The sequence below is a fragment of the Phaenicophaeus curvirostris genome, chromosome Z (assembly GCF_032191515.1).
Source record: "Phaenicophaeus curvirostris isolate KB17595 chromosome Z, BPBGC_Pcur_1.0, whole genome shotgun sequence".
NCBI classification, from domain to species: Eukaryota; Metazoa; Chordata; class Aves; order Cuculiformes; family Cuculidae; genus Phaenicophaeus; species Phaenicophaeus curvirostris.
Window position 1 is genome coordinate 59,844,758 of NC_091431.1, and position 21,898 is coordinate 59,866,655.

Sequence of the window (21,898 nt, forward strand, 5' to 3'; positions counted from 1 at the left end):
GTCCACCTGTGCCTTAAACACCTCCAGGGAAGGTGACTCAACCACCTCCCCGGGTAGCCTGTTCCAGTTCCCAGTGACCCTTTCTGTGAAGAATTTTTTCCTAATGTCCAGCCTAAACGTCCCCTGGCGAAGCTTGAGGCCATTTCCTCTTGTCCTGTCCCCTGTCACTTGGGAGAAGAGGCCAGCACCCTCCTCTCTACAACCTTCTTTCAGGTAGTTATAGAGAGCAATGAGGTCTCCCCTCAGCCTCCTCTTCTCCAGGCTAAACAACCCCAGCTCTCTCAGCCGCTCCTCGTAAGACTTGTTCTCCAGCCACTTCACCAGCCCCTTCACCATATAAAACAAGGATGAAAGTATGCCTTGGAAAATGAGCCTTTGAATGCTTTGCGATGTTCTTAATGAGAAAGCATTGTGATACCATGATTTTGTGTGTGTCTGTCTATGTACCTTTGAAATTATGCTGTGTTTGCCTAGCCTTTTCCCAGTAAAAGCCTTTTCTGCTATTTGTTAAGTCAGTTGTTTCTTTACTTGTTTTTATGTAGCTTCAAAATCACTTTGATTCAAAGAGATTTAGAAAGCTGAATGTCCATGGCCATAACCATATCATTTTCATTTGTCCATTTATTTGGGATCAGATGCTTCACATAGCTGTTGTCTTGTTGGCATTTTTCACAGAATAAAAAAATACAATTCCTTATGTTGAATTCCCTTTGCAAAATTGGTTGCAAATACTGTGTATGGCAGTGGAGATTCTTCCTAACAGTTTTCAGTAAAACAGTACACTGTGGAGTCATGAGTCAGGTTTATGTCACTTCACTCCTTCAGCTGTCTCCCAGAACTGTACTATATTAAGCCCACGTTATCGTCTGCCTGTTCTTGATTATCAGATAGCTACTCTTGAAAATTCAAAGCTTTTCTTGGTGGTTACATTATAAAAGCATTTCAGAAGTGTTTTGATTCAATGCTTGAGGCTTGCTAAGTAAACTTTTTCATCATATCCAGCTCCTTTTACCAACTGAAAAGAGCAGAAACAAGATATGGTATCTCTAATGCACTCTGATTTTTTAATCTCTTCTGCACAGTTTCATTTCATGAACTTCAATCCCGTCTCTTATAAGAATATGTTTCTCTCTGGGATGCAGTGTTTGCCCAGTGAAATTGTATTTACTAAAAACCTGAAGATGTACTTGTTATAATCCCTTCTTGTGACCACACAATACATATTGTGTACTTATTGTGATTACAACATATTTTGCCTTTGGCAAACAACGTGTATCTGTTCCAGTCAGCTCATTGTAAACAATGGCACTTAAGTTTTTTTCAAGATCAAGGAACAATGTGATTTGAGCTTCATCAAATTCAGAACATGCTATGAGATGCAAGAAGAAAAGCCAAATGTCTTAATCAGACTTAGATTATTATGATTAATTTCAATAAAAGGATCTCGAAGGACCAAGTTCACCACAGAATGGGATGGTAAAATCTATAGTATTCATCCCTTATTTTGTCACGGACTGATTGACATGGGCGCTGTGTTAATACTGGTAGAATAAAACGTGCCCAGGTCTGTTTTCTGTCCTGGAAGCCAATTGTATCCACAGCCTGTTTCCATGTGACTGGACTTCTTAGTTAGCAAGGCAAGGTGTTCTCATGTGAACTGGTGCTAACTCTCAGCCTGCGTTCAGGAGTTGTTTTGGGGAGCATGAATGGACCCAAGCAAAAGCCACTGCTTTCTGAAAAATTTCAAGTACAGACAGTTAAATTCCACGCTGGGAGAATGTTTCCTTGCACTGTTAAATTTTCACATAAGAAAAATGGGTGTTGTCTTAAAATGTTACTCAACTTTGTAAACTGTAATTCCTTAAAAACTCTTAATGAAATAATCCTTTGGAATGGAATGTTATTTGAATGGGAGTCATACACTACAAACTTTCTTCATTCTTCTGGATTCAGTTGAGGGAGAACAATGACCAGATAAAAGGGTGAACCAGAGCAGGCTGATTCATAGGCAGAAGAATATAAGAACTATTTTCCCTATAGGCTTTAATTTATTATTTTTTTAACTTTATATATACAGCTGTCAGAATTCATGATTGTATCTCTGACTAGGTACAGGTACACAGAACGAAGAGCAGTCCTGAGTAGTGTACAGGGGAGCCTCCCCTCTGAGATTCTGAGCTTATCTTCATATGTGACGTATGCTTCTGAATACAATAGGTCTGTTTCCATGAACATAACAACTCCAATATATGTGAAAGACCAAGCTGTGTGCACAAGTCAAATATCTACACTTCTGTTCCTACTTATGAATTGCCACAATGATTCCACAGAGAGAATGTTTGTTCTTACCATGAAAAGGTGATCACGAAAAGGTAGATATTGTTTGTGCTCACTTTTAATGGGGTATGTATTATAAGGTGATTATTCTGCTGTTTTGGGTGCGGTTTTTTTCTGCATCAGCAAAAATATTCAAAAGAAAAAGAAAGGTATGTTTCACTACATGGGTTTTGTTTGATAGCTATTGCTGAAGTCATAGCACATAGAATATTTAGTCATTGCTCCCAGAGTCAAACCTCTTTTCCTGTGGTATGCAATGCCAAACATATCCTACAATTTTTCTGCCAATATTGATTTTGAAAGTATGTGCTGAGTCATTTGCTCCATCTGTTATCTGTGACCATATCAGCAGAGAGAAATGTTGAGAAGTTTCTGAAGACACCTACAAAGGCCACTGACCTTACTGACTGCTGGGCTGAGTCCAGCGGCATGAGGTTTAACAAGGCCAAGTGCTGGCTCCTGCACTTGGGGCACAACAACCCTGTGCAGTGATACAGATTAGGAGAAGAGTGGCTAGAAAGCTGCCTGGAGGAAAAAGACCTGGGGTTGTTGACTGACAGCGACTGAACATGAGCCAGCAGTGTGCCCAGGTGGCCAAGAAGGCCAATGGCGTCTTGGCTTGTATCAGAAATGGCGTGGCCAGCAGGTCCAGGGAGGTTATTCTCACTCTGTACTTGGCAGTAGTGAGACTGCACTTCAAATCCTGTGTTCAGTTCTGGGCCCCTCACCACAAGAAGGATGTTGAGGCTCTGGAGCAAGTCCAGAGAAGAGCAATGAAGCTGGTGAAGGGGCTGGAGAACAGGCCTTATGAGGAACGGCTGAGAGAGCTGGGGTTGTTTAGCCTGGAAGAGAGGAGGCTGAGGGGAGACCTCATTGCTCTCTATAACTACCTGAAAGGAGGTTGTAGAGAGGAGGGTGCTGGCCTCTTCTCCCAAGTGACAGGGGACAGGACAAGAGGGAATGGCCTCAAGCTCCTCCAGGGGACGTTTAGTCTGGACATTAGGAAAAAAAATTTCATGGAAAGGGTCATTGGGCACTGGAACAGGCTGCCCAGGGAGGTGGTTGATTCACCTTCCGTGGAGGTGTTTAAGGCACAGGTGGACGAGGTGCTGTTGGGCATGGTTTAGCATTTGATAGGAATGGTTGGACTCGATGATCTGGTGGGTCTCTTCCAACCTGGTTATTCTATGATTCTATGATTCTAAGATTCAGGGATTTTTCCTTAAATCATACGTGTTTACACACTTTTCTGAAATGTACTCTTCTTCCTTGCACTTGTTAAGATTTTTAGAATAGCAGAATTTTTAGTCTTCCAAGTCTGATCCCACCTTGCCTTTGTTTACTAGTTTTAGAAAACGAGACATCCTTAATTATAATAGATATGATAAGAATAAGAGGTTTTGCATGATAGTATTGCATAAGCTTCGAAACAGTAAATGTTGCATAACTTTTCTGTAGGCCAACTTGGTTATTCATTGTGGTATTCAAACAACTTCTTTAGAAGCTGAAATGCTGAGATGGTACTTGCTGGAGTTTCTTGTCTGAGATTTTAATTAATGTGTTACTCTAAGCTACTGTTTGTGGCCAGAAGCACTAAGTTGTGCAACTGACTGGTGCTAAGTATGTAAGCTATATATCAAAATGTATACATAGATTACTGTGAAATGGTAGAGCTCATATGAAGGTCCAGTTCTAATCTCATATGAGTGTTATGCACATATAACTAGTTGAACTATGGAAATTAATACTAATTGATATAATTTGTATTCTGAAATAAGAAAGCAGAGACAGAATTTGGAGTTGTGTAGATTCCAAACACAAACCATGAGAAACTTTCAAGGACAATAAAATACTTATGTAAAGCTAGGTGTAACTTTTTCAGGAGAAAGCCATCCCCGTGGTCCGGAAAAAAAGCCGGCAGGGGAGAAAGCCAGCTTGGTTGAATAGAGAGATCTTGAGGGATATCAAGAAGAAAAGAAATGTTTATGGCCTCTGGAAGAAGGGACAGGCCTCTTGGGTGGACTACAGGAGGGAAGTGAGATTGTGTAGGGAAAAAATCAGAAGGGCTAAGGCTCAGCTAGAAATTGGATTGGCCAAGTCAGTGAAAGATAACAAAAAATCTTTCTACAAATATATAAATAATAAAAGGCGGACTAGGGAGACCATACAGTCCCTATTGGACACAGAAGGGACAACAGTAACAGGGGATGAGGAAAAGGCTGAGGTACTTAATGCCTTCTTTGCCTCAGTCTTTAGTCGTAAGGAGGGTCGTTCCGCCTGTGTACAAACCCAGGAGCTAGAGGAGCATAATGAGGCTCCCATGATCCAAGAGGAGGTGGTCAGAGCCTTGCTAGCCCGACTGGACAGTCACAAGTCTATGGGGCCGGACGGGATTCACCCTAGGGTACTGAAGGAGCTGGCGGATGTGCTGGCCAAACCCCTTTCCATCATCTTCCAACAGTCCTGGAAGACTGGGGAAGTCCCACTGGACTGGAGGCTGGCTGATGTTGTGCCCATCTACAAAAAGGGCCGCAGGGAGGACCCAGGAAACTACAGGCCTGTCAGTCTGACCTCAGTGCCAGGGAAAGTCATGGAACAGGTGATCTTGAGTGCTATCATGAAGCACATGCAAGAGAACCGGGTGATCAGGCCCAGTCAACATGGGTTCACAAAAGGCAGGTCTTGCCAGACTAACCTGATCGCCTTCTATGACAAAGTGACCCGGCTACTGGATGAGGGAAAGGCTGTGGATGTGGTCTTCCTGGACTTCAGCAAAGCCTTTGACACAGTTTCTCACAGCGTTCTGCTTGAGAAACTGTCAGCCTCTGGCCTGGACAGGCGCACACTCTCCTGGGTGGAAAACTGGTTGGATGGCCGGGCCCAGAGAGTGGTGGTAAATGGTGTGAAATCCAGCTGGAGGCCAGTGACAAGTGGGGTTCCCCAGGGCTCAGTGCTGGGTCCAGCCCTGTTCAATGTCTTCATCAATGACCTGGATGAAGGCATCGAATGCACCCTTAGCAAGTTTGCGGACGACACTAAGCTGGGTGGAAGTGTCGATCTGCTGGAGGGTCGGGAGGCTCTGCAAAGGGATCTGAACAGGCTGGACCGCTGGGCAGAGTCCAATGGCATGAGGTTTAACAAGGCCAAATGCCGGGTCCTTCACTTGGGGCGCAGCAACCCTATGCAGTGCTACAGACTGGGAGAAGTCTGTCTGGAGGGCTGCCTGGAGGAGAGGGACCTGGGGGTGTTGGTTGACAGCCGACTGAATATGAGCCAGCAGTGTGCCCAGGTGGCCAAGAAGGCCAATGGCATCTTGGCTTGTATCAGAAACGGCGTGACCAGCAGGTCCAGGGAGGTTATCCTCCCTCTGTACTCGGCACTGGTGAGACCGCTCCTCGAATACTGTGTTCAGTTCTGGGCCCCTCACCACAAGAAGGATGTTGAGGCTCTGGAGAGAGTCCAGAGGAGAGCAACAAAGCTGGTGAAAGGGCTGGAGAACAGGCCTTATGAGGAGCGGCTGAGAGAGCTGGGGTTGTTTAGCCTGGAGAAGAGGAGGCTGAGGGGAGACCTCATTGCTCTCTACAACTACCTGAAAGGACGTTGTAGAGAGGAGGGTGCTGGCCTCTTCTCCCAAGTGACAGGGGACAGGACAAGAGGGAATGGCCTCAAGCTCCGACAGGGGAGGTTTAGGCTAGACGTTAGGAAAAAATTCTTTACAGAAAGGGTCATTGGGCACTGGAACAGGCTGCCCAGGGAGGTGGTTGAGTCACCTTCCCTGGAGGTGTTTAAGGCACGGGTGGACGAGGTGCTGAGGGATATGGTTTAGTGTTTGGTAGGAACGGTTGGACTCGGTGATCCGGTGGGTCTCTTCCAACCTGGTTATTCTGTGATTCTGTGATTCTGTAACAGTTGGGAGGATTCACTTAAATTTAAGAAGTCTTTAAAAAACTGTTGGAAATGATGGATTACAAATAAATGTATAACTCATATTATGCCTATATGAGACACAAATACAGTTAAATCCTTGTTGGAAAAGAATATTTTTTCCAGTAACTTCAACTAGCAATGGCTCATGCTTTCCTGATTTTAGGCAGATGTTTCCTTGGGAGAACTACTGCTTTACAGTATGTGCTACCATGTAAGCAATAATACCTTGTGCTTTCATTAAACTTTGAAGTCCCTGAATATTGCACTCATTTTGTGCAACAATGTTAAAACCAGAGGACATAATTCTGGACTCTCTAGCTGCCACCATGATTATAAATTAAAGGTGCCTACATTTAGTGGGTACTGGGGTAGGACAGGGATAAGAGCTTCTTATTGTGTCCGCAATATTAATCTCATTTGGATTTCATCTCTAGACAAGCTCATGCTGCCTGCCTAGAAAGAATGATTCTCAACCATGTCAGCTCCAAAGAAGAACAACTAGTGCTTGGAAGAGTGCTACGTGGCCTGTTCCACACCAAGTTCATTTCTAGCAGTCTTACACATGTGAACGAAGTTTCAGAGCTTGGAAATGCTTTCTGGTAATTTACTGGGATAAACACAAACCATCCATACTTTGCCAAGATTTGTATCTGTATTCCCTCCTTCAGACATCACTTAATTTCAGAAGATCCTAAAGGGAATGCTGGGCATGAATGGATGTGTATGATTGATTACAATGCAAGTTTTTCGATGTAGGAACAGTCTACTTCCCCACTTCTGCTGCAGTTTTGACAGGGGTAATCACAAGTGTGAGTTCAATATCCTTGTAGAGACCATTTCACTTGATTCCTTAGTCAATCTTGGCTCCATGTTTGTAGAGCAAGCCCTTGAAAGCTGAGATGACAATTTCGGTGACATATGCAGGGACCATGATGTGAAAGGAAAAAGGAACTGAGTCAAAAATTTGGAAACCATTACTGGCTGTATAATAGTCTGCTTTTTATGAGATTTCCAAATCAATTTATATCTCACTGCAAGGGTATGTCTGAGGCAAGATAAGCTGAGCCTGAGGGAATGACTACGATATGGGAGTGGAATTGATTTGTCTGATGACAACAAAATTTCCTGGTAAAAACCTCAATAGATTCCTGTAATTTTGCCTTTTATTGTTGTCCCTTAGAAGGTGCTGTATGACCTTTCTGTGATATGTTTCATATGAGCTGAAAAGTTAATATTATGAGAAGATACTTGTAGCAGGTTTGTGTGAAATTAGGAGAAAAGGATAGCATCCTGTGGTGAAGAAAGAGGCTTGGAAGTAAACTTCTGAAAATCAGAACTGCCCTTTGATTAATGTATTCTTTAGAGTAATTGCCAAGTTAACATATATATACTTACAGAACTAATTGCAAATGATCAGTGATCATTGCTTTTACAAATTTGAGGATTTCCTAATGTCATCAAGCTAGATTATGTAAGCAATCCTTGGATAAACAGCTTTGGTATTTCTCACAATTACAGTCTTTAATAGTTTTTCCAAATTAATGTCATTTCATTTAAAACATTTTAAACCGATTACTGCTAATCTGGAAACAGTGATCAACCCATTGTCAACTAAGAAATTAAATGCCCTTTTTTACTGATTGGTAGGAGATTTTTTCAGCTCATAGAGGTTTATGGTTTGGGTTTTTTTTAAAATCTATACATCAAAACTAGAAAATGACTGTTTAGGAAAACATTTAACCCATGTTTATATTAGTACTAATATTTTAAAATGATATTAAAGAAAAGCTGGCTACATAAACACTGTATTCTTTAGTTCATAGTTTAGGCTTTTCCTAATCCAGGAATATTCTCTGTGTAAGTGTTACGAAAATACCTCCATATAATGCAAGTGCTAAAATGATTTTTGTTAAAAAAAAAAAATATCCTGGTAGGGTAGTAGCAGAGGAATCGCCACTCCTCACCTGTGTACAGCAAAATTGAATGTGTTTGTGGAAATTTCCAGGGTCTCATATTGAGACAAATGTGAAGTTGCTCCCACCAGACCTTTAGATTTTACAACACAAGAAGAAAAATAATTAAATAATCATCATTATTATTTCATAGAGTAATGTTGGTAGTAGCATACATGATTTATAGGATTTGACTTTAGAAACAATGTTCTTTTTAAGCAGTTTGCATATTTATGGCATAAATCGTTGAACAACATGTATAACGGTACTGAAATTGGTACCCTCCAGAATTATATATGTTCAGCATCATCCTGAAATAATCCTCCTAGAATCTAAAAAATCCAATGTATGCAACTGAGTTTACAATAACTGGTTGATTATTGAGAAAAAGAAATAAAAAAAATATTGGCAAGTATTTTCAGCAGAAAAATGCTTGGACAAATCAAAGTTAAATCCAAATATTTTCTCAGTCTTTTTAACCAGGTCATTTCTCCTTCTACTATACCCTTTCTACCCATCTGATAATGAGGTGCTCAGGACCCTCCATTCACAAATGTCTGAAACGGGCCTGGTCTGTTGAAAGATCCATCACAAGCCACACAGTCATATCACATTTATAACTAAATTGCTATTTGAGAGATGACCTTGACCTCCAGTCTGGATTCTTACGCAATCATTACTTTTTGATGTGTTGAATCTTACTTGGGTTTATCTTTAACAGTAGATACATGGTTAAATGTATTTTTGTTTATCTTGTATGCTTTTCGTTATTTTCATTATGTCATTACAGCTCACTTATTCCCCCAAGGTACTGCTTCTCAAGTAGTATTTACTTTTTACTGACCCTGTTACATACCCAGTAGAAAGTCCTCTTTGTGTTTTGGTTTTTTTTCTTCTTCTCACCTCCATTTTATTATTCTTCCTTAAAATCAGTGGTGTTTTATGTAAAACTGTAATTCATAGACCTTGGAAAGGTTCTCAGTCAAGAAATAAAATCAACCAGCATTTGGGTTAACTCAAAGACTTTGATGTAAAAACATAAATTTACTGAAAGAATTTTTATTGAGATTTGTCACACCAAGCTAATATAAGAAAGATTCATAGACAAGCTCAAGATAGACTTTTGTTTTTATTTAATATTTATTATAGTTACGCTAAAAAGTAGAGCTTAGGAGGAAGATCCACTGTATGGATCTCTACAAGAATGGAAATGTTAAGCTTACAACCTCTTGGATACTGTGGCTTTAATAATGATACTTATAGCCTTAAAAAAAAAAAAAAGATACGTTCTTTTCTAGCAAACAGTTTTTGTTTTCCACAATATAGACTATATAAATCTACAAGTGAGATTTTTCAGGGAAGCTTCTTCACTTAATTTGAGTATTTTTTAAAGCCCCAAAACAAAAAAAAAACCTTATTTTCTCATTGCTCAGTGAAACCCATCTGTTCTAAGATAATTATATATACCTTTTTTTAAAGTAAATATATTGAAAATCTATTCCTTATTGGTATTTACAACAGAAAATTTTCATATTTGAAGACAGACTGGAACAGCTCACTAATCTGAAGAGCTTTAACTTTGAAAGTGAAACAAGTGCAAATACAGGGAACTATAATTTTTGTTACTGTATTAGTGTGTAAGTAGTAACGTTGTCATCTGCAATCCAAGACCGGATAATTTATTTCCTGTTACTAGTTATAGGGGGCCTATAAAAAGCATCTTAATAGATGAAAATCACTAGAGTATTTAGTAACCTTGGCATTCAAGCAGTAGGAGAGCAAGCCTGAAAATCTTTGAAAACAGGAGTATTTGATCAAAGCTTGTATGGATTGAAGAGAGACACAAATATCGACATTTCATATGTAAATTTTATATATAAGTGCTACTGCTGATTTGGAGGTATATTTTGTTAACAGGATCATTATTTTTGGTCCTATATATTGAGACAGCATGCTGGATAATTGCCTAGTCTTACTAATGTCACAGATTCATTTAGATTAGAAAAGACGTTTAAGATCATTGAGTCTGACTGTAAACCTAGGACTGTCACCCCAGTTCTTCCTTTTCTACCTCTTCATTTCTGAAATTATTCTCAGTTCTTTGTGGTAAAGAATCTGTTTTCTCATGTACGCTCTGTGCCTGTGAACACAATTTGTTTTCCTGCTCTCATTCCATTCCTTTGGCAAGGAAAATTGAAAAAAATATCAAGGAATCCCTGGACTTTTTGGAATGTGTGCAAGTAACTGCTTTTCTCTGGTAACAGCCATTTGACTGTCTATCTATAAAGCTGAAGAGACAACATCTTGCAGTTTTAAAAGTCTATGAGTGAGCTGTCAGGTTCTAATCTCACAGAGAAAATGGGAACGGGTATCTACACATCAGAAATGCAGGACCTAGGTATTCGCCTTTTCTTTTGAGATGTGACTCGAAACAGACCATGGCTATGAATAAGGGTTTGATATGATTGCATCATAAACAGCCTTCTTTTGAATAGAGGTGCTTCTAGTGTAAACACAATATTAGAAGAAGAAACAGGATAAGGAGACATTACAACAAATAACACTTTTTTTTTTTCTCTGTCCTTGGGAAGTGAAACAGCTGATAAGATTAAGTATGGTGGTATGTTAAAATACACATCTCTGAAAAGAAGGAAATGGGACCATAGCAGCATGTACATATTAAAACAAAATACTGCCTTCTTGTGCTTGATAAATCTGCATGCTCATCTCTTTCTAATCTGTCTGCCATAGACCACAAAATAAAATTGACCTTTAGTTTCCTTGTAATTAGGTTAACACCCACATTTAAGAATACAATCATATATTAAAAATAGTCAATTTTATTTACTCTCACTATGCTAGGTATTATCTGGCAGAATCTCTCATGTTTTATCTTATAATTAATTTAGAAGGAATATCTCTTCTCATACACAAAGGGTACCTCACCAGACTGCTCATTCAGAGCCAGTTATCTATGATTCCACTATACAGGTACAAATGTATTTTTCCCTTTAGCTGCTTGCTGGCTCAGTCACTTATCTCTTTTCTTGCAGAATGATTCCTGGGGAAAGCAGTACTCATATGCACTCTTCAAAGCCATGAGCCATATGCTCTGCATTGGTTATGGAGCTCGTGCCCCTGTCAGCATGTCCGACCTCTGGATAACCATGTTGAGTATGATTGTGGGGGCCACTTGTTATGCCATGTTTGTTGGTCATGCCACTGCCCTCATTCAGTCACTGGATTCCTCACGGCGACAATATCAAGAAAAGGTAATTCATTTTGACATAATTCCTTAGGTTTTGAAAAAGATTAATGGGATGTTTTAAATGGGAAAAAAGGGTGTATGAGTTTACATGATACAATCTATTAGCATCTGAATCCTGTGGCAGATTTAATTGAACATGAAAAAAATAAGAGTTTGCCAACATAGTTTTACATGAACCCACTTTACTTAGGGAACAGACAGTTCTGCATGTCATATGCATTAAATGAAGTCTTTGTTGTGAAGCTTGCTTTAAACTCTGTAAAATCTTCTGTGAAAACTCCATCCCCTTGGTTTAGATGGTGCTTTGTACTCCTGTGCTACACTGTGTAGGTACTTGATCTGTGTAGCCTGGGCATATCTATTTAATTTATTGTCATACCTTTGCACCGCAGTTTAGGGATAATTTGTCAAAAGAATGAGCTTTAAGTGAGAACCAGACCAAATCAATTAGTTTTGTTTGGAACTACCTCAGAGAAGGACTCAGAAGAAGTCTTTACTGGCTTTATAATGGTATTATTAACATATTAATCCGTGATCTGTTAGGCCTTTCCCAAGGACAAAAAAGAATGATGGTCAGTGGATAGAAATGTAGAATTTAGTGGAAGAGAATTCTTTAAAAAACAGCAAGAAAAAGGTTGTTTCATTCCTTGTAGGTATGATTGGAATTAAAGAGACATAAGTGGGTACAGGATGGGAGCATTCTAGATTGAGTACTAATTAACACTGTCAGTTGCGTAGGCAGAAGCAAGTGTGGGTGAAGCTATGAAACCAGGAGGTGAGGCTGAGGATGGTGGCATAAGAAAAAAAATATCAAAATGAACCACAGGAAGTGAAAATAAGGATATGCAGAGTTACTGAGGTGCTTAAAAGAAGCCAAAATTCGTTGTTATAGTAAATGAGGAACTGGAGAGGCCATGTCAGGAGAGAGGTCAGCTGAGCAAGGTAGTGAAATCAGAGAGTCCACATAAGCAAATAAGAAGCACAGCCTGAGCACTAGTATTTGGCATATGTCCAGAAGAAAGTCCACAAAGGCAAACTGGGCAGAAATCCCAGTGTGATGTAACACAAGCCTGGGGGAGAAACCTAGCAAAGAGTGTTTAGAGGAGAGAGTGACCCTGGCATCTGCTGAAGAGGAAGAGGAATGGCCTGAGTCTGCTGGGCAAGGAAAAGGGAGAAGTCCAAAAAAGATTTGAGTAGGAAAGACAGAGGTGTTTTCTTTACAAGTAGCCAAAGAGGAAGGAAATGAGATTGTGTGGGATAAAAGGACTTTACATTCAGTTTTCTTAAGCTCAAGCTGCAGCAAACGATGGAGTCAGTATATTGGAGACAGGGAAAGGTAAGACATGAGCTATAAATCCAGTACCAGAAAAATTAGCCAGTTGCTGACACGTTAATCTCACAGCTGTTTAAAACAGACGTTTGCAAGCAAGAAGGCCCATACATTGTTATCTTGAAACATCAGAGAGAATGAGAGGTTTGGGAGGAGAGGATGAGTGATCATTAAAAGCTTTAAAAATCTGAGCTCTTTCAGTGACCATGTGAAAGTCCCTAATCAATTTCATTGTGAAGTCACAGGCATAATCCTGGTAGGTCATGTAAACCAAAATTAATGTCTTGTTGGGTCTATGCTGCCAGGTAAAAGGGAAGTAATATTTTGAAAACAGGACACTTGTAGGGAGTTGCAGGGCAGAAGCGTCTTAACCACAGACAGGAAGGAAGACCTAGAGGCAGAAACCATAAATCTAGTATAACTATGGTTTCTCTAGAGATTAGGGTGAATGTATATACAGACACATACTCAAATGTTTGAAACCAGTAGAAATGTCATCATCCGCCTGAAACCTCATCTTAAGCATTATCCTCAGACCCTGGCTGGCTGCAGCATATTGCAATATTTTGAACATCAGAAATATAGTGAGTGTAAAGATATTAATATATTTTAAACTGTGTTTAGTGTAGGTAGTTTAATTTGTGTTTTTTCTGTAAATTAAAACCCAGCAGTAGTTGTGTGGTATTGCATTTCTCATGTTTTCACGTAACAGGTAACAAAGCCTTTTTTGTCCTCTGTTTTTTTAGGCACACACTTTATTAAACATTAGAATTTAAGTGTCCGTCATTTTGAGTTCCTCCAGTTCTCAAAATTTTCATTGCTCTTTTTGCTTTTACTTATTTGTTTATTCACATCAGCAGCAAAACCTTGGAATGGCATTGACAATAAATGAGCCAGAAATGTTTCTACTCCTTAGAAAAATGTTTCTTTTTTCCTGACAACTGTTTATGTGCCAGTTACTATGGACTAGAGCTAAAGGATGTCTTAATTAAAGATTTTTTTTGAACTGATTTTTGAGACTCCAAAATCATGTGTATATTATCAGCTATAACAACTACACTGTCATGTTGGTACATTCTTGTCCATTGCTTTATCATAGTTTAATTATGTATTTTGAAATACATCTTTAATTAAAGCCTAAGAATTATAAGTCATTACAACATACTGCTAATGAATATTTTATATTTTTCTTTACTCTGTAAACTAAATAAAAGGGCATTTCAATGACCAGTTTGTGGTACAAATATTTTTCACTATATTTTCTAAACTATTGACAGATAAAAATAGCTTATATTTTATTTAACTGAGACTTGAGAAAAAGATAAATCAAATCTCCAGCCACAAATTTCAGAGTTCTTATATATATATATATATATACACACATTATATATATATTGCAATATATCTCTTCTGCCAGGTACATTATTGGTTTTTTTCTCCTGAAAGTAAAAGAAATTGGAAAAACAGGAGACTGCAACTTGTTTTGATTTTTTGGGCTTTAATGCTGAGATCAAATTCTTTTTTTAGACTTACATATGTAGGATTATGTGTTTCTTGGCTCCATTGTTTTCTTTGTAGTAGTTACAGAAAATAAAGCACTTAACATGAATTGCTAGGCAACACAGAATGATAGCGGAAATGAGGAAAGAGGTTGTTCTTTGGTCCTTCTCTGAGTAACATCATGCCAGAAATTTATCTTCCTTTTTTTTTTTTTTTATTGAATGCTTTTTCTGCTGTAGCTAAAATAATATTTCATAAATGTATCTGTGGAATGCAACTAATGGAAGGAGTGTTTTTGTCCTTCTTACACTAAAAGTAGCTGGAAGTGATGTATTTGCTGAAATTACTGCTATCTTCCTCATTTAGATCCTCCCAAAGCTCAGGGAATGCAAAATTAGAGCAGGTATAATTCAAATGGAAGAAATAAACCCAGGAAGACGAGAGACCTTTCATTAAGCCAAATCCGTCAAATACCTAAGAGCACCAGCTAAGAATTTGACCTGTGCCAAGTATTGCATGCAAAGAGAAATAAAACTGTGGTAAAAAAGCAAATATTGCCCCACGTGTTTTTTGTTATGGGCCAAAGACATACTCTATGAGAGGAGATTAATAGTGACTATGAGCTGCTAAATGTAGAAAGTGGATGATAAAATCACATACCAAGATATACTGCATTGGTATATTCTGATCATGTTGAGGAAGTCTAAATGCTTTTCTGCTGAAATGGCTGAAACTCTTCCAAGAGACAAAATATTTGTCAGATTGAAAGCATACATCAGATCTTAGTATCAGAGAGTGAAGGGCCGATACTTGACAAAGGAGAAAGACATGACTGGGCCAGGTATACCTAATCCATATTCCCTTTTCAGTAAGAAAGTCTGACAGACCATTGAACCTTATAAAACGGTAGAATAATCCATGATTCACTGGCATCTTACCACTCTCCTTCCTGTCTTTAGTATAAATCAAAGATGAATGCAGAAGTAAATAAAAATAGTATTTTAAATGATAATTCTTTTGACATTTTCTAGTATCTTGGAAATCACAACATCTCAAAGACATTTGCCTTTGCAAAGGCGACATTTAATTGAAACAACCAGAAATGCATGTAAAAACTTGTTAACGAACTAGTGTGAAACTAAGTAGTGGAATGAACAGTCACTTCACAAGGACATGAAGATCATTAGTAAAATATTTCCTTTAGATGTTAGCAGTGTTTAATAGGAAAATGTTCACCTAATGCTGTGGTTGTCATTGAATAATCTTGTTTGAATACAGTTTAATATTTGATCTGTTCCAGTCTGTCCTGGGCATAAAATATCCGGGAACAAAGTCACAGCAATCTAGTAGATGCAAGATTCATCCTACCATACTGATTGTTTCAGGTTCATGAAGATTTTTAAACTAGTTTGATAAAATGAAAACTATCAGATCAATTTCATTATGTTATCACTTTGCACATTTTGATTTTTCTTTGTTGGTAACTATTCAAACGACTACACAAGTTTCAAAGACAGAAAAAAAAAAGGAATTTTACCAATTGCAAGTAGTAAAGAGGCATAAAGTATATTTAATTCAACTATATACATATCACAGGAGATAGGAGAAATGACATCTCCATATATTGGATGCTGACCAAGTCAGGGGAAGCTATGTCAAAACATTATTAAAGTAGTGATACAGTTCTGGGAAAGACAGGAACTTCAAGTGTCCAAAAGGACATCTCCTTCTAACCCTATGCTCTTGCTTTTATCTTATCACTTGATTTATGGCCTTCTAGCACAGCTTCAGTTGAATCAATCTAGCTTAAAAGGAGAAGAGGACCTAAACATACTTTCTTACAGAGAAAAACCAGTAATTGTAATATGAAGATAATTTAAAAGCAACTAAGTAATTTGTGTTGAGTATTTTTACAGAGGCAGCATCAGGATTTGAAACACAGATTGCTCATTTTTCGTTTCTTAAGCATCCAAAGAAATGTTTACAAATACATAATGGAGTTAGGGCAGAAGAGCAGCTTTAGATTTTGCAGTGTGAGGCCTTGCATCAGCTTTTCAAGTCTACCGCTCCTAGCTCCAGTTTGGTTATCTAAATTGTCCATATAATCCATGGGAAGACACTGAACATGCACTTGCAAGAGACAGCAACATCTTGAGGGCAGCTTTGGGGCAGCAGTGGCTGAAACGTGTTTTTATTTCCATTATACTCAAGTATCTTGTGCTGTGAGACATCTGAGGTCCTTCCTTCAAAACCTGGGAAGGAGGACTACCTCTTTGTGCCTCTATCTCTGAGAGGTTATTTTAGCGTGTGGTGGAGGGGCTGTGCTATGGAGTAAGTCAAGACTTGGTAGCCAATCATTCAGCCAATCATGCCTCTAAATTTTCTTTTGTGGAATAGAAGGCAGCTCTTTTATGCCTTCCTTAGTTTCAAGTACTTCATGGTTACATTGAAAGTGGAACAAGGCAGATACCAAGGTCTTGGCTTGCTCAGTAGTACAGCTTTCTTGCCTAGGAGACTTTTCTGGAAAATCTTCAGTCTCTGCAAGTATCTCACCTGTAAGTATCAGAGACTTGCCTATTTCTGCAGAAGTCTACGAAACGGCAGTTCTGGTCATGATAAAAGTGAGTAGGAAAGGAAGAGCTACAGCAAGCTCAAGACCACATCCTTGTTTAACAAGGCTTGTACCAGTTTTTGGAGTATTTTTTATTTAACTCAGGATAAGTGTCTATGTAATGTCTATGTAAATATAATTTTTTTTGTCAGCTTGCCCTTGCTGGAGCCCAGAGTCAGATGAGCTAGAGTGAAACAGATAAGGAAAAGTGTCTGATTCCTATTATATGTACCATTCATAAAAGTATTTGAAAATCTAGTTATTCTGGCTTCTTTTGCTTAAAGTGGACAGATGTTCAAATCACAAATTGCAGAACTTGAATTTTAGACATCCAGATGGACTTGCAATACTGGAGCTTTAGCATGTAATTCCTGGATCTGATCTGATCAGCAAATTTTCTCATGAAATGCTGATTTCCAAGTTCAATAGGTTTTTGTGGTGTCTACATTCTTTATACAAGTTATCTCTTGCTTTTCTGATACTGCTAGTGGTCTTTAGAAAGCTTGAAAATAGTGTAGCACAAACATGGTCTGTGACTGCTTGCCATTCCTTTTCTTTAATTAACAACAGCTCATTTTCACTTCTACAGCATAATTTTAACAACATGTCACGTCATGTTCAGATTGTTAGAGAAGATGAGCCACTTGGCAGATAAATCTTATCTTTTCTGTGCAGTTGTGCTATAGCATACATGCTACCCCGAAGGAGCTACTTATTTTAGAGAACGAGAGACGGTTTACGTTCTATAGTTACATCTACTTGCAAGAAAAAAAGGGGAAATAAAGCAAAATCTTTTCACTATGAGCCTGTAGTTGAAATTAGAAAGAACAACAGATACCATTACAAGTAATGACAGAAACTATCCCTCCTCTGCTCCTAATAAAAAATGAGATATTATACACTTTTACTAGTAACAATAACAATAATAACTAAATAAACGTGTGTTTGTTTTAAAGCAGAACTGAATATCATGCTTAGTTTGAGGATGAGACTTTAGGAATATAAATTAGTCAGAACATTCTCACTAGGCTTGTCTCTTCTGTCTTGCTGCTTCATTATTGCGTTCTCTTTATGGTCAGTCTTACTAGGGTAGTCATGTTGGTTATTTTTGCCTTTTGTCTCTAAAAAGGTGATTTGATGAGTGCTGTGCACCCAACTGCATCATACCTGTGCCAAACTGTAATAGACTCCCACTGCTTCCAAAATGACAGATGATAGTTACTTTGATTTATTGCTGTGTTGTGAATAATTTACCTATAAAAGTTTTCTGCTGTCTTGCATTAAGAATTAGGTTTCTAAGAGTTTTCTATGTGAAACTGCAGAGCAAGCTCATTACAATTTAAGCCATGTTCATGATGACTATATAAAATTAGCTGTGAAGACATGAAGTTACACCAGAGCCAGATTTTACAAACAACCTGCTTTATTTTTATAGTCATTATCACAGGGTAGGTTACACATTACATTAAAAATTATAAAAAATGAAGAAAGAAGAGGAAACAAACTACAAGAAACTAACTTTGGGGTTTCAAAGTCTCTGTTCAAATGTAGCAAAATTACCTTTTAACAAGAGAAAACTCTGATTCACACCAGATAAATGTAACTGGTAGCAATTATTACTGTTATGCTAGAATGATTGTGCTTCTGTTCTCTATGTTGAAAAGGAAATCACACTCAATATTAGCTAATAAAATATTATGAGTGAGAAAATAATCCTTGCTGGAGAGATTTATTTGCTTCTTTTGCCTTGTTACAGAGGTAAGGAAAAAAGAAGCTTTGATTATTTTTTTCTTTACTTTGAAATCATAATTCTCCCCCAACCTCACCCTATTTCTCAAAGTTCCAGTAATTAAAGCAGGTCTGTCTTGAAAATATAATAATCTATTTGAATAAGCTGTTCCGTATTAATTTATAAAGGCTTTAGAGTGCTGCATAGCAGTAGAACTGAAACCTTTTCTCTGCAAAATAATGTTTTAAGCACTCCTTTATAGTCTATTGTATTATAAATTAAGAGTTTTGTCCATGTGGTTAGTAACTTGGAAACAATACTATAACATTAATTCAAGAAGTCTCTTTAGAACAGAGACTGAATTTTGAATTTAGAAGTAAAATAGTTTTATCTCCATGTGTTTTCATAAATTGCACCAGACCTACCTTTTCCAGTGGATTTCTTCAACCTGAAAAGAAAAGATCAACAAAACTTTTAAACTACATTTACATAAACACTAAATACATGCTAAAAGCATAATGCAAGGAAATATATTCTTTAAAAATGCACAATGCTCTGACTTCACATTGTAGATTTTGGGCTTAGGGAAATGTCATTTTCATATAAGGGTATACACAATCTTATTCTAGACAAAATATCTGTTCATATAAGCGTCTACACATTCTAGACAAAATATCCTTTCATCAGCTGCCTTTTACTATGGGCAATGCTGGGTGCCTGTTTATATTCAGGCAGAGTAGGCTGAATGTATATCTTCACTGTAGATTTTGATAGAAATGTAAAAAGAATTTTATAAAGTTTTATGAAAACCTTGAGTGCTTTTTAAATGAAAATTGAAGGCTAGTCTTTGAGTGTTTCTTTAGACATTTGGCAAGAGCTGGTAACCAGAGCAATTCCTCTAATTAAGTTTCCTCTATATCCTTTTCCTTTTTTTAACACTTTTTTTTGCTTTTGGAATAGTCCTTTCTTTTCCCTTGATTGGAGAATATAAGTGAGAGGAGTGGACAATGGCAGAGGGGTATAGCTGTTTCACTCTTGCACAGCATCAGGAGTTTTTCAGCCCTGACTTGGGCTCAGTCAGAAGTACCACCAGCACAAGAGGCAGCCCAGAAGGTTGACACAAAGGAAGATTGAGGCAGAAAGCTCCTAAAGATGACTGATCACTGTAACAGAAGTAGTGGAAAGGCATCTGTGACTTTTTTCCTATGGCATACCTATTAGGAATAAAAGCAGCTGATGCAGCAGGAGCCAAAGGATATGCAAAGTGGGAGGCGGGAAGGGATGAAGAGTGGAAAGAATAGGGACTACACCATGGGGGAGGCTGTCAGCTTGTTTTAGGGAAGAACTGTGATAGGCATAGGAGCTTATAATGGGGTATTTCTTGATGGATCTTAAATTCATCTGCTAGGAAGAGCTTCCCATTGGGTAGCATATGACCTTATCTGGATGAAGCTTGGAAATGATTTGGCATGCCCTCTGATTTGGGGCAGTGGGATAGAGATGAGCCTTCTATTTTAACCTGTGTTTCCCCTGCTTACTTTGAGTATTCACAGCTTCTGTAAGTGGGCAGAGCAAACAAAACAATGGAAGAGACCCAAACTGAGAACAATCAATGGTAATAATTACCTGGACACCGTCTCACATCACTCAGTCAGATAGCTGCTAGGTTTTGCATTGCATGGGTAGAGATGGGATAGCTGCTGATAATCCCTGCTCCATTCGCCTGCAAGGCAGATAATAGTATTTACTTTTCAAACAGTTTTGCTAGAAAAAAATCCTGAACAGAAGGAAATTAACTCATAAAAAACAAAGGAAAGGAGTGATTAAAGACTCTAATGGCATATATTGGGCCATTGATTTTAAAGCAAAACTATAAAAATCCTTGACCAACTGTGACTGGAAGGCAATATCACAATAAATTCACTAGTATATGTAACTCAGTAAATGGAATTATTATTCTTTAGTGCTGAAAGATTGTGTTTTAAATTTCTGTTGCCAAGATATTTAAGAAAATGGCTCTTCTTCTGTAGAGTTTGTGATTTAGGGAAGATAACAAAGCACAAGCCTGCATTTTTTTTGGATGGACATAAACTTTAATTCTTCCTTGGTTTTACCTCAGCTTTATTTTTTTCATATTTTCTCATTTTACCAGTCTGCCCTCCAGTCCCTATGCCCATGTCCAAGGCAGTCTCTGCATCTGGCAGAGAACATTTGTCCTCTTTTTCCTCATAACACTCCACAGAAGCTTTCTTCTTTGTGGGGTTTAGAGAAGACAAGACCCTCGTCTAAACTTTCCACCAGTCTCGCCATTGCAAGGAAAGAAAGCTTTCATTTTCTGAAGAATTCTGTGCCACTTATGTCAATGAAGTGAGAGCTTCCTGAGTTAGGCTGCAGCAGTATAATTACATACGCTAATGTGACAAAGCAGGAAAAAGGAGAAAAAGTGAATAATGAAAGCATTGTACTGTAGCATATCCATTAATGTTAAGTGTGTGCCCCACTGCATGTGACATTTAAATTTGCAGTACATTTATGAACAGAGTAGGAAGCAATCCTGTGGCAGGCTTAGAAAATGAGCTGTCTGTCTGCAGCAGCTGATGGCAATTCCTGAGTGGGGTGGCCTGGGTTTCTATGTCACATCAGGGCTAAAGGCACAAAATTTCTTGAGATAGAATTTAATTTTATAATAGACATTATATGTAACTTCTAATATATTTTCCTCTGAGTGAGAGAGAGGGCTTCACTGTTGGCCATCAGTTTGAAAAAATGTCAGTATCAGAAGTGAAAATCGGAAGGAAACTCCAGCTTATACTTGATGTGGCTGCTGCTTTAGCCCATGAAGTCATTAAGTTACCACAGGTAGCTTTTATTTATAGTGACATTCTTGTGTAATGCTGATGTTTTAGCTGAAGCAGTATTCTGTTTCTGTAGTTCTCAGAAATTAACAGTGTAGACCCCAGGTACTATATTTGACCACTCAAAATGGTATTTCACTGTCTATGAACCTTTAAAACATATTGCTTTGTGATGAAGACATTCAAAATTCTTCTAATTCTGTTTTCACATTCAGTTGAGAAACAAAATATACACTAAAAGCCTCTCCTTGCCTTAGTAGCTTGTTAACCTGTTTTTCACATAGCCTGTTTGTTGCTTTTTCTATAGGGGATGCACTACTGTTCTCATGGGAAGGTTTCTCTACAGTTTCCTGGCCATCTCGCAAAATTTTGTGGTCTAGCTACAGATC

At 38.3% G+C, this 21,898-nt stretch overlaps 1 protein-coding gene across 1 annotated transcript in view; it reads left to right on the plus strand.

Annotated features, from left to right (window-relative positions):
• The window catches only part of HCN1 (hyperpolarization activated cyclic nucleotide gated potassium channel 1), a 202,319-nt gene that overhangs the window by 119,472 nt on the left and 60,949 nt on the right, over positions 1-21,898 (plus strand). The window contains exon 4 of the mRNA XM_069879907.1: positions 11,270-11,488. Coding sequence (XP_069736008.1) covers positions 11,270-11,488 — 219 coding nt within the window. The remainder of the gene's footprint in view (positions 1-11,269; positions 11,489-21,898) is intronic.